The 13213-nt window shown below is 37.2% G+C and overlaps 1 protein-coding gene across 1 annotated transcript in view; it reads right to left on the bottom strand.

Annotated features, from left to right (window-relative positions):
* Positions 1–13213, bottom strand: part of prdm5 (PR domain containing 5) — a 98251-nt gene that overhangs the window by 63724 nt on the left and 21314 nt on the right. Inside the window, exons 7-8 of the mRNA XM_065286568.2 lie at positions 11434–11555; positions 6977–7056 (exon numbers count right to left, since the gene is read on the bottom strand). Of these exons, the coding sequence (XP_065142640.1) occupies positions 6977–7056; positions 11434–11555 (202 nt within the window). The remainder of the gene's footprint in view (positions 1–6976; positions 7057–11433; positions 11556–13213) is intronic.

Genomic DNA, 13213 nt, shown 5'->3' with positions numbered 1-13213 from the left:
GTCATAAGCAGCTGCGCTTCTCACGTGCACGCGCTCTCGCATCTGTCCGAAGTCTAAACATAAACTAAAGTAGTAATCCTTAGGTATTTGTTCAGCTTAATGTGTTTCATGCGAGCTGAAGCAAACTATCCCTTTTGTTTAAAATATAACCCGCTGCATCTTGGTGCCTCTCTCTCAAAGTCAGATCACTAGGTGGTAATCCTGTTTATTAAATGCATTTCAATGAGTAGTAGCAATACATCCCTTGTGTTTAAAATATAAATTACGTTCCGCTGGACCAATGTGTTTAAAGGCACCTATAAAACCAATATTGCTTTGACATGTGTAGCCTTCTGCAACAATACTAAACAAATGCATTAAATCGAGTGTGCGCGCGCAGGTGCATGTTTTTACAGTCATTAAGTAATCATGTTAAATAATCAGGATTATGATTTTTCCCATAATTGAGCAGCCCAAGCGCTGACATGTCCTTGCACCAGAGAGGTTGTTAGGCGCGCAAAGAGTTAAAACTAGCAAGTGTGTTGTTCTGTCTCCCTGGCGCAGGACATTTTAGAGCACCTGGGCTATAGTGACGTGCTCGCATTAATGTCATCCGTTTGTGAAGAGCTTTTTTGAAGTCGATAGTTAGCGAAGCCTGTCGTCACTATGGTGGCCATGCGTCACTTGCAGATAACCGAAAATGGGTAAAAAGGTGGGACGTGGGTACTAGGCTTTAAACATAATGTTACCTCATTATTTTCTGCTGTAAAGTTGGGCATTTTAAATTGGGGGTCTATGGGATTGACTCCCTTTTGGAGCCAGCCTCTAGTGGCAAGTTGATGAATTGCAGTTTAAGTCACTTTTGTATTGGCTTCATCGCAAGGTTGCCACTCGATCTTAATTTAAAAATTAATATTGCCAAAACAACCACTACTGAGTAACAACCTAATCATGTTTTAACAAAAGTTCTTGGAAATAACCTCATCACACTGAAGACATTATGTTTGCTTTGTAAAGCTGCATGTGTGATCTAGTGTCACATAAAAACAAGCAAGCTGTGTTTTGTCCCGCTACACCACTACTTGTTAGAACAAACAGTGTGTTACTGGAAATGCTTTAAAACTTAAAAAACAGCTACTCTTACACAAAAAAAACAATGTTGAGCTTTATAGCATTACTACTTTTAAACAGCTACTTCCCAAAACTGTAAAGCAGTGTTGACTGCTCAGATTGCAACACAGAAGCTGTTTGATGGTTTATAACAAAGTATGCACACAGTAAAATACCCACTGAAGTTTTACATGATTGAAGGATCTATCATTCCAACTATAAATTTGACCCTCTTCATGGTATTTTTATTGGCAGTCAGCAAAGGCTTTTCTAAACCAAAGGTCCATTTATATTTTTATCATAATAAACAAACAATGTCCAATGATGTTTATTTTATTAAATATCATTGGTACAATTATCAAGAAACTCCCACTTTGGTATGTTTATGTTGAAATCCAAAAGACAGGAAATTCATATAGACGGTTTCATCAAACGTATGCGCGTTGCCAGTCAGACAAGAAATTAAGAATCTGTAGCTAACATTGTATACATTAATTTTACACAGTAACGTTAGCTGAGTGTAGTATTTGATACGCTTTAGCTATGATTTGAACTAAATGTGGTTACCACATTTGGATATCATGCTATGACCTAAAAAACACCTATAAAAATGATTATTAATAGGGCTGTGCAAAAATATCGATACAGCTAACTATTCTGATACATTTTCCCCCAATAGTGTATAGATATTTCAATCTCTACTATCGATATTTTTAAAAACCCATCCATTCCCTTTGTGTGCTTCAAATAACCTCCTCCTCCGCTGCTGTAGTTGTCACTGTCCAGTTGTCTGTCATATACGGCCATTTGGCCAATGTCTCAGAAGTTAGCGGGAGTGAGAAAATGGCAGAAAATGTAAAAACACCTGCAGCTTTTAAAGTCGACATGTGGAAGCACTTTGGCTTAAAAAAAAGGTTTTTTTTTTATTCAGCTCTATTCTTTTACATTTTTGATAAAAAAAGAAAAAGTATTGCAATGTATCGCAACATGCAATGTATTGTATTGTGTTGTGATACATTGTATCATGACCCATGTTTCATGATAGGTATCGTATCGTGAGACCCTTGCCAATACCCAGCCCTAATTATTACATTATTTTAAGTATATATTTTATTATAAATTTCATAGGGACCTTTCTGGGTTTTTTTAACCTGAAGTAAGGGGTTCTAGTGGACCAATCACAGCTCTTGCGGTTCACATAGAATGGACAAGTTGTTATCTATTACATGAAATTATCATTTTGGCGGCCGCAAAAAAAAAATCAATGCAGGAAATAGGCTTCCGTGGAAAAAATAAAACTTATAATGACAACAAAATAATTTGTAAGCTCTCACGTAAGTAACATAATTTGTAAACTCTTGCGGGCCAGATAAATTGAGGGGACAGGCTGGTTTTGGATGCGGTCCTAGTGTTTGACACACCTAGGCTACATGATAATCTTGTAATAATAATTAAATAATAGACACGGATTGTTTTATATGCAAAAAAATAAGCTTTTTATATCAACAACTATGCAAATGAGAGTTAATTCATGGTCATCTTAAATGCGTATTAATGAAAAACATTTACACCATTAAATTACTGTATGGTAATGTAAGCTATCAATAGTTTTCAGATAATAGCTATTGAAAGAGTGGATCTTTTTTTTTCTTTTATGCATGTGCTAGCCATGGACTGAAGATTGTAAACAGTTTATAAAATTCTTCTGAGTAAATTTTGGCCCTGAGTTAGATGTTGATTAACACTAAACCAGTCTAAAAATAAGTCCAGTTTCCCCAGCTGTAAACCCATTGGCCGTTAAAGTTTTTTTTTTTTTTTTGCTTATAATAAACTGACATGATGATAACTCATTCAGTTTCTGCGTTTATGAGTACACTTTTAGAATGCTTTCAATTACATGAAGATGCTGTATACCGTATGCATCTGTGAGTGTGGTGGTGATTATGGGGTGTTGTGCTGGGACGAGTGAGCATAAGGAGGCGTGCACACCAAAGCTTTTACGCCCACGGCCGGTGCACGTTTTCAGTTGTTTCCAATGGAAGCTTGCCGTTTTTCAAATAAGCCAGCAGCTAGTGGTTTTCTTCCGCGCTGAAAACCGGCGCTTGGCGGTTTTTACGCGTTCATCACTGAGTTCCTGAGAGTTGAAAAATATTCAGCTTTGACAAGCAGAGCTTTTCACTCAATGTCAGTTCTCACAGTGCCTCAAGGCACAATGCTGGCTGCTATGGATTTCATTGTGGTGGTTTTACAGGTAAGTTGAGTGAAGTATCCTATATTTAATCTCCATATTAACATTTAATGTGAAACATATTTATTAAATATAAATTTAATGGGTTTCTGTTTATACAAGAAACCGTTTTCGGTGACACGAGGAGGGGAGGTACTGAGAAAGTCTGTGTCGTCACAAGAGGGGATGTTTGTGCATGTACTTGATCCCGTTTTGGATGAAAATACTTTCATAATGGATTGTTCGTGTAGAAATATTGAGAGCTCCATGAACCATGTGAGATCAAATTGTGTTGCAACTCCATTTTTATCAGCTCAGTATGGACAATGCATTCTTCCACATCTGACACAATGAAGGATGAAGGCTATCCTTTCCCACTGTTTTATAATAAAAAGTTTTGCTGGATGCTAAAACACCCTCTCTATTTTATACTATCTAATTGAAAATTTTGTTAAATGCAGTTGGTTGCCTTATTTTTTCACACTATTGACTAAACATGTTTCTTGGGATAATGTTAGCATCTAATGATGTTCTTTGAATATATGCTTATGTGATTTTTTTTATTAAAGGACAAGTTCGGTATTTTACACTTAAAGCCATGTTTTCAGATTGTTTATGATGAAATAGATCGGTTTTGACTGAAATTTCGACATATGCGGCTGCCCTGAGAATTTTCAGGTGTTTCTTGTATCACCTCCCACCTCTGTAATGGCTTTATAGGTGCACAGGAACAATCCTTCCTAAAATGCATTAAACTTTCATTTAAAAAGACGTGAAACTCACCGAGTGGTCAGGGGTGTTCACTGATATGCTCACACAAAAATCGCTGCAAACGATGCTTTCCAAAAGGTGTTTTGGCTTCCGTTGTAAACTTGTGGACCTATTTTTCCAAACGCCTCACACCCGTACATTCTTCCGTTGAGAGCTTGAATAATAGACACTCCAGCCCAGTTGGTGGTGATAATCCGACTTTGCCAATTGCAAGAATACAAACAAAGTTCCCGGCGCGGAGTAATACCGTACCTCACAGCACATCTAATACAAGTCAATGGAGTTGGCAAAAACTACGATAAAACCTGTTGAAAAGCATTGTTTGCAGCGATTTTTGTGTGAGCATATCAGTGAACACCCCTGACCACTCGGTGAGTTTCACGTCTTTGTAAACGAAAGTTTAATGCATTTTAGGAAGGATTGTTCCAGTGCACCTATACAGCCATTGTAGAGGTGGGAGGTGGAACAACAAACACCCGAAAATTCTCAGGCCAGCATCATATGTCGAAATTTCAGTCAAAACCATTCTATTTCATCATAAACAATCTGAAAACAGGGCTTTAAGTGTAAAATACCGAACTTGTCCTTTAATGAACTGTAATTTTAATATAGTAGAAGTACAGTACATGTTTTTGCCAGATTGATTGCCATTTATATAGCCATATTTTTGCTACAAAATTAATAGATAAACTGTAACAGTTAGCTGTTAGGATTATTAACTGATTTACTGTCGTTGAAAATGTCTGTCGGCGTGGTTTGGAACTGCAGAGCGTTACATAAAATCACGTGACAGCACGGCCGCAAGATCAAAGCGTGTGGGAACTCTTATATTATATGGCTACACAAAACCTACAGTGTGGCTACAAACCTATGCATAACTATAAATTACACTTTAGGGTATATACCGCAACTATAGCAGCTTTTCACACCCCCTTTCTGAGGGGTCTTTGTGGGGGCAACCTTTAATTGTTTGTTTCCTGCGTGGCCTACAGCCAATTCATCTGGATGAAAATCGCTAAAAATCACTTAATTTTAAAATGTAATATGAATTTTTTTTCTTAACGTTTAAACAATTTGCAACAGATATTATTATTTTACAATGGAGAAATTTTTTTAAAGCATTTTTTTCTTATTCATGAATTACAGTCATTTACTTAAGGTCCTTAATAGAAAAAAATATGTTTTAATAGTTTAATGTTACACTTAGAAGAAGTTAAATATGTCGCTTCATATGTGGGTATAAATGTAAATTTGACATTCATCACTTTTTATAATGATGAAACGTCAAGAACTCTCTGAGAAGGAAAGAGTCTGCATTAAAGCATTTAATGATGATGGATGATATTTGAGACAAATAGACAGGTGGTCTAATACATTCTTAAGCATTGTGTGTAAAGAAAAACTGACTGCAAAAAAGACTCAACGAATCTACTGATTTGAACAAACTATTTTAAACTTACATTTATTATGCTGTTAAAAATAGTATAATGGTTTCATTAACTGTTAGGCCCAGACAACTTTAACTGAAGTCAATGAGAACTTTTCAAGATCACAAGCTTAAATCTGATTGGTTGGTCTAATGCGCTTTTCTGGAATTCGACTGCATGTGTTGTAAAGTGTCTTTGGAAATGTTTACAACATTCCAGACCTCTGCAAAGAGCATAACCACTATAAGTCAATACTTTTAAAACAATTATCTTGAAGATAAAAAACTTTTAATGTAGTATTCCTCATTTGTAAGTTACTTTATATAAAATGAAAATGCGTAAATGTCCCCAACACAGGACACAAACTGAGACAGAGGTTTGGATTTAACATTATCTGCCAGACAAATTTTACAGAAACATGAGTTGTTCCTCTCAAGAGAGGGAGGCTGACCACTGGCCCACAATCAAACATGCACCATTTAAAACCGACTCAGGACAGCTGTGACTGGAAAAACTCTGCTCTCAGACCCGTCGCACTGATAACTGCTGATGAGTGAACACTGACAGGAGGAAACGTCTGTTTTACTTCAAACTTTAGGCAGAGCTGGTGATGATAGTATAGGCCAAAAACTGAGCAAGATGTTGGTTTTGAGGCAGCAGGATCACGCAGTGGAGTCTTTCCAACCGTAGGAACATTAAACCTTCTCGCCGGTTCTTCACCTACCCCCTTCAGTCAGAAAATCGAATTTCTTGAATTTGTCACCCTCTGCACAATCTTTGGTGGTGTGGTTTGGAGCTGACGTTGAATATCATCATTTAAAACATCTAAACAGTGGTATATATTTTGAAAATGTTAAGTGTAGACCCTAACCGCATTTCTTCCCCAAAGAAAATACACTTAGAAAAGTGTAGCGACCCTCAAACTTTTTTTGAGTTTTGTGGTGATTTTAGCGAAGATGAATATTTGTCAGTGCGGCTGTTTGATATTCCTTAGGTCATTTTGCAGGACAAACCCTGACGCCAACGCCAAGGTTGAGCAGTCTGCTCCCTCCGACTCTTATATTTCACAAGGAGGGCCGTAGGGATGAGCTTGTGAAACAAAAGACGACTTTTCTATACACACTCACACCAGTGGAAAACCTTACAACATCAACATGAAGCCCACCTCCTAGTGAGAGAGATGAATTCCATTCAAGACCGAATGAGATTCTCTTTAACTCCAGCAAAAACAATGAAAGAGATGAGGAGAAAATGATAGGAAATATGGATAATACAGAAACCAGAAAGAGGAACGGAGGAAAGTGAGCATGCACTGGCAAGACATGAGCGGTGGACAGACAGAAAAAGGACAGATGGATAGATGAACTGAAAAAGGAGAAGAGTGAAAGACAAATAGTTAGGCAAAAGAGTAGAAATGGACTGAGGAGAGGATAAGGGGAGATTTATGGAGGGATGATCTGACCTTGCGGTGCTCCTGCAGGTTGAGTGAGGATGAGCACTTCTTATTACAGATGGTGCATATCAACTTCCTGCGAGCGCTCCCTGAACACACACACACACACATACAGATCATACATCACATCCGATGGTATCTGAGGAGATGCTAATGGAGCCACTGCATCAGTCCAAACAGTCTTTCAAATAAACAGGTAGTCCTCACATAAATCAGCTCCCGGCCCGAAGTTAAGACCAAAAGTAAAATATCTGCGTTTTACAGGGGTGAAAGGTCACCCCTGTCTATTTCCTGTAGAGCAGAATGTGGATATGAGATACCCCAATAATACAGATCGATTTCAGCATCCTCACCTCAACACTGATGTTTTAAAAGATTGTTAGAAGGTCATACTTTATACTTTTTGTAGCATTTTATATTTCCCCCTTAAATGACAGTCAAGATTTTTTGCACTTAAAATTAGTGACGAACTGATATATTGTGGTGGCCAATAATATATTTGGAATTTTGTAATTGGACGATAAATCTTTCCAATCAACGAATACGTTTTTTTTTCTTCCTTAAATGTGTCGTTCCTAACAAAAAGACACTCAGATTTAAAGCCAAAGCCTGGCAGAGAATACAATGACCAACCATTATTCACTTTTTGAAGAGATGTTATGTTGTGTTGCACAAAACAGCACTCCAGCATTGAGTAGTCTTACTTAAACTGCACATTGAGGTGTCAGACACATAAAAAGGGTATAATTATAACCCAATAGCTTTCTTAATATTGATATCCAGGGTTTCCCGCAACACTTTTCAGTTCGGGCGGCCCACCTAAGCTGGGATACCCTACCACCTTAACTAGGTCATCCAAAAAAAAAAATTTGCTGCACAAAAGGCCATCAAGTGCATCTCGGAGAATAGCGTAGACGCACTTCACATGGCCGAAAAGAAGGAAAGACATGGTCCGTCACTGTCTGGAGGATAACTAGCCTCTTGATAAAACATTTAATTAATTAATTAATAAGCTAGTATGTGTTCATTTTCTGTCATAGTTTCTTCAAAATTGAGTTTTATTTGAGTGTTTTAAATAAAAATATTTTAATCATGACACGTACACCCCGCCCCTTTGATTGCCACGCCCCCGGCCCGCCCACCTGCACAACCCTAGCACCTTAACTAACAAATTTTCTGCGGGAAACCCTGGTATCGACAGTTAATTCTTACCCCGCCATTGACAAGTTATCTCATCAATTGAGAGGAAACGCTTCCCTGCCAATGACAAATTTTTATGGCAATCCATACTTCCGAAGTAAATAAAAATCTGTAAATGATATGTTTTGAATCTGATCTCTAACAAAAGTCCTTTACAAAAATACAAATATCTTAGCATTTTGTTCAAAATTTTGTATTTTTAAATAAAACCTACCCATATTTCAGATGTGATAAAAGAGAACAAATGAAGATAGGATGAAAAGCAGATGAAAAGCTTTTTAAAAGCAGAGGGTCTTTTCTTTCATTCGATATATTGGTTGTTTATATATTTAAGAATTTTTTCTGGAACTTAACTTTTGTGAAAATCATAAGAAATGCTAGCGCTGTCTGGCAACTTTTTTTAAATGCTGGCAGGAAAGAGTTAAAAAAAAAACGTATTGGTTGACCACTAGTCATATTAGTTGTAATAACCACAATTTTCTCTGACACCTAAAATTATTTGTTTTCTACCTTTAAGACTTTAATAATGTGAATGAGTTCTTTTGAGCTAATGTTAGCATACCAGCAATGTTAATCAGATCAGTGTCAGATTCTAACATGTAAAATGTTAGCGGTCTTAATGTAACCATAATTTTGATGTTATCTGAAGAAAAAAAAAGTTTTTTGTGGTTCTGTTTTGATAAACGCTCTCATATCCTTTCACTATCATAATGGTCCTAATGCCACAGCTGGTGTTCGGGCAGGATTTGTGAACCTCTCCAAAAAATCAGCTAGGGTTTAATAACAAATATAAAAAAAATAGGAAAAAACAGCTGACATCTAATGTACTCTTTGTAGTGCTTGCTGTTTCTGACACGTCTGTTACCTCTGACCTTAATAGCTTAGTCCCCTAACAGTAACCAGGTAGTAACCTGGGGCCGGATTCACAAAACATTCTTAAGAAGAAAAATTTTCTTAACTGCCATTTTTATCTTAAATTAAAGCTTAAGAAAAAAGTTAAGAATATTTTGTATTCTCAGAAAAGCTTCTTAAGAAAGTTCTTATTTTTTTCCTTAAGTATGTTCTTAATAAAAAAACTTAAGAAGAATTCCAATTCTCGAAAAATAAACTGTCTTAAATAACATCTTAAAGTTAGGATAACCTTACAGTAGTCTTAAATCTCAAAATGTAAGATGTTTTATAAGTTAATGTGATTGTTTTTAATGTGACATGTTGTATTTTGTAGTCTGAAATGGCAATTTAATCAGTTTACTTCACATAGATTAGTTTAAAGAGGAATTCCACACTCATATAATGAAGTTTAATGGCTTACTCAGTAATATGTCATGAAACACAAATAAGTATTAGTGATAATATTACCAAACATTTAACTTCCTCCGTAATAGCCTACATTCATTGTGAATTAACAGCTAAAAGTCGCTCTAAGCGGGAGGCGAACTGGTAATCGCTCCGTCATGTGAGTAGAGGGCTCCGAAACCACGGGCACGCTTCACCCTCCGCGTCCGTCTCCTGACGCGTGAGCGAGGGTCGCGGGAGACGAAGCCCTGGGCACGAAGAGTGAAGCACGCACACCCACAGAGCTCGATCCACTTGACGGACCGATTGGGACATTATGGAATTATATTTACGCACCGCACCGCCTTAATAATAGCTGACCTCTGTTACGAGTAAGGGATAATGTAGAGGCAGCCGGTAGTTATCGGGAAATAAGCCCCGACAGTGTGATCAGGACCCGACGCAAAGCGGAGGGTCTTGTATCACACTGAAGGGGCTTATTTCCCGATTACTACCGGCTGCCTCTACATTATCCCGCTTATTACACGGCTGCTTGTCACATAAGAAAAAAACCGGACATGAATATGAACTTGAAACATTTTATTGGCATATTTGTTTTAAATTAACATTTTTATCCTTCCGCGAAACTTTGCACAGATGCATAAAATGATCGTAATACCTTATTAAGATCCTCTGCTTCATACTTGTCTCCATTTTTTCTCTTTTAGCCAGTCTTTGAGAAGTTTTAATGCCCATTCTGTATTTTTTTGTGTGTTGGCTTCGTAGCTGTCATGCTCTATTTTGTCAAGTTCAGTCTCAGTAAGCTGTCTGTGTCTTGTCGTGGTTGTCCAGTGTTTGTCACAAGATGGCGCCAAACAGTAATCTTTATTGATCTTTATTGGCATGGAGCGATTTTACTCGTACAAGTAGTACCGGCTATGCGTTATTACTTTGGAGCGGTTATTATTTTAAAAGAACGAACCTGCAAATGTCTCAACTGACCAATCAGAATCAAGCATTCCAGAGAGCCGTGTAATAACAGCAAATAACATCCTGTAGTAGTCTTAATGCATCACTCGTTTGTATCGCGTTAATGATCGTAGTCAAAAGATTAATGGATAAGTGTATTGTTGTTACCCCATTAGCAGGGTATCTTAATTCATTTAAAAGCTTGTCATTTTATTCTTAAGACACAAATTTAGAATATTCTTAAGAAAAAAATTGAGAACTTCTTAAGAAATGTTTGAGAATTGCACTCAGGAACATTCTTACGCACTTCTTATAATTTATCTTAAGAACTTTCTTATTTTTTGTCTTAAGAATGTTTTCGTGAATCCGGCCCCTGGTTAACAAGGCCAGCGCAGAACCTATTTATACGAAACCACAATTTATTCAGTGAAAATTTGCATGGCAGAGCTGAATTGCATACTGTACAAACTGGGCATGGTCAGACAGGGGATGTATTGTGAACACTACATTAATATAGAGATATATCCATCACTATTGCCAAGAAAGAGCAAGAAAATCCTGTGTCCTATGATCTGAGATCTTTTCAGAAGAAGATTTTATTCAAGGAAACACATAAACACTCTTGCATGTGGTTTTAAGCACTTCCAGAAGCTTCACCGAAATAGATTAATCTTAATTTTACTGGATTCATTCGCTAATTCATGTTCCAAACTGTCCAAATTACAATTAATAAGAATAATATTGAAAATATTCTTATATAGGCTTTCATTGGGTGATTAAAAGTCCTTAACTAATATTCACAGCCATCTCCGCTGCCGGCGGAGAGAAAGGCGCGCAAAAGTCTGTTAAATGTGTCGAGACGGAGAAATAGCTTAGCGTTTATCTGACAGACAGAGAGGAATGCCGAGAGGATCAGAAATGAGCAGATTAATGAAGATGTTAAACAGCTAGCGATTAGACTCTAATTACAGAAAGTCATTTCTAGACTCAGCCATGTGTGTACGTGTGTGTGTATGACCCACCTGTGTGCACATTGACTTTGTGTTTCTTCAGGGCGTCTTTACTCTTAAATCTTTTCCCACAGCTGTCAGCCTTACAGATGAATCTGCCATCTCCTTTACATGCTTCTTTATGCTGCTCAAAGCTGCAAACACATGCAACACAACTTTGCTGAATTTCAACATAAAGCAACTACATACATAATGTTAAACCTCATTCACAAAGCACTTTGGTACAAGAATTTCTGAAAAATTGTCAGAGAGACATCGGTATGAACACAAACATGTCCCATAAATGTTCTGGGATCGCTCCCGTAAAGACGACCTAGTAACATTTCCGTAAAATTTACAGAACACGTCCTGTGTGAACAAGAGGAAGAAACAATGCCATAAGGAACGTGCCGTAGTGAGGTCATCGCAACATGAAGTTATGGTTCAGCTCTTTAAAACGAGGGATTTACATGCAGATTAACATTCACGACGAGAAATGTCTGCAAACCTGACTGAAGCAGAGATGATGGAGCTCGTCACTATCAGCGCTGAAGCTGAGATCATTCTCCAGAATGACAGAACATTGCCTCACATCTTATTAAAAATCGAAAAGTTAATGTGCAAATGTTATAGGGGCACCTTTTATGCAAAATCCACTTTTACAAGGTGATTGGACATAATGGAACATTCATCACACATTCATGAAACATAAGCAGAGCGAATTTTTGTGTAAATCGTTAGTAAAATCGTTCTGGGGTAAATTTTTGGATTCATTTTCAAAATGTTAGCTGGTATGAAAGAAATTTACACCTGCTTCCCACCACGTGTAAATAAAACAATGCCTAAAACAATAAAACTTTCTGTATTCTTTTAGACAAACTAATCAGACATTCTGATGAACTATGTATCATAATGGAATATTATTATGTTATTTTGTGCTGCTGTATTTATTATTTTTCACTCTTTAACTTTGTGGAAAACACAGAACTTGTCACTGTCCTTTTTTACACAGCCATCCAATCACATTAGAGGAGGGGCGGGACAAACATTACATTGACCAACTATCATATTTGTACAATTCAACAATGGAGAAGTTAACTCTTTCCCCGCGATTGATGAGTTATCTCGTCAATCTGCAATACCGCAACTTCTAAAAACCGGAAGTATTGCCCTAGGGCAGGGGTAGGCAAGTTCGGTCCTAGAGAGCCGCAGTCCTGCATATTTTAGCCTAAACACTGATAATCTAACCTGATGTCTAAATCCTAAAGACATTGATTAGCTTGTTCAGGTGTGTTTGATTAGGGTTGAAACTAAACTCTGCAGGACTGCGGCTCTGTAGGACCGAACTTGCCTACACCCGCCCTAGGGCAAACAGCTGTATGTCCGTGTATGTTTTAAAGATGGCTCTGCATCTGATCTCTATCAAAAGTCCTTCACAAAAATGGAATTATCTCAGCTTTTTGCTCAAAATTTGGTGTTTTTGATGAAACCTACACATATTTGAGAGGTGATAAAAACAGAACACATGAAACGGATTCTTTTGTTTGAAAGCAGAGGGTCTGTTCTTTTATTTCCTATATTGTATGTGTATATATTTAAAAAGGAGCATTTTCTGGAAGGCATTAAACTTTTGTGAAATCATGAAAAATGCTGGCGGTGAAAGAGTTCATATTAATTGCTATTGCATTTTTACATTCAGTAATATTGTTTAACATAAGATACTAGTAACATGTTGAGGATATTACAAATCACAGCAACAAATGCATCTTCGGAATAACGCGCAGTGCTTCCAAAGCACTGTCATGTGCCACCA

This window comes from Paramisgurnus dabryanus, chromosome 21, assembly GCF_030506205.2.
Source record: "Paramisgurnus dabryanus chromosome 21, PD_genome_1.1, whole genome shotgun sequence".
Lineage (NCBI taxonomy): Eukaryota > Metazoa > Chordata > Actinopteri > Cypriniformes > Cobitidae > Paramisgurnus > Paramisgurnus dabryanus.
Note: the sequence above shows the minus strand (reverse complement) of the source record. Positions and strands in the feature narration are given on the sequence as shown.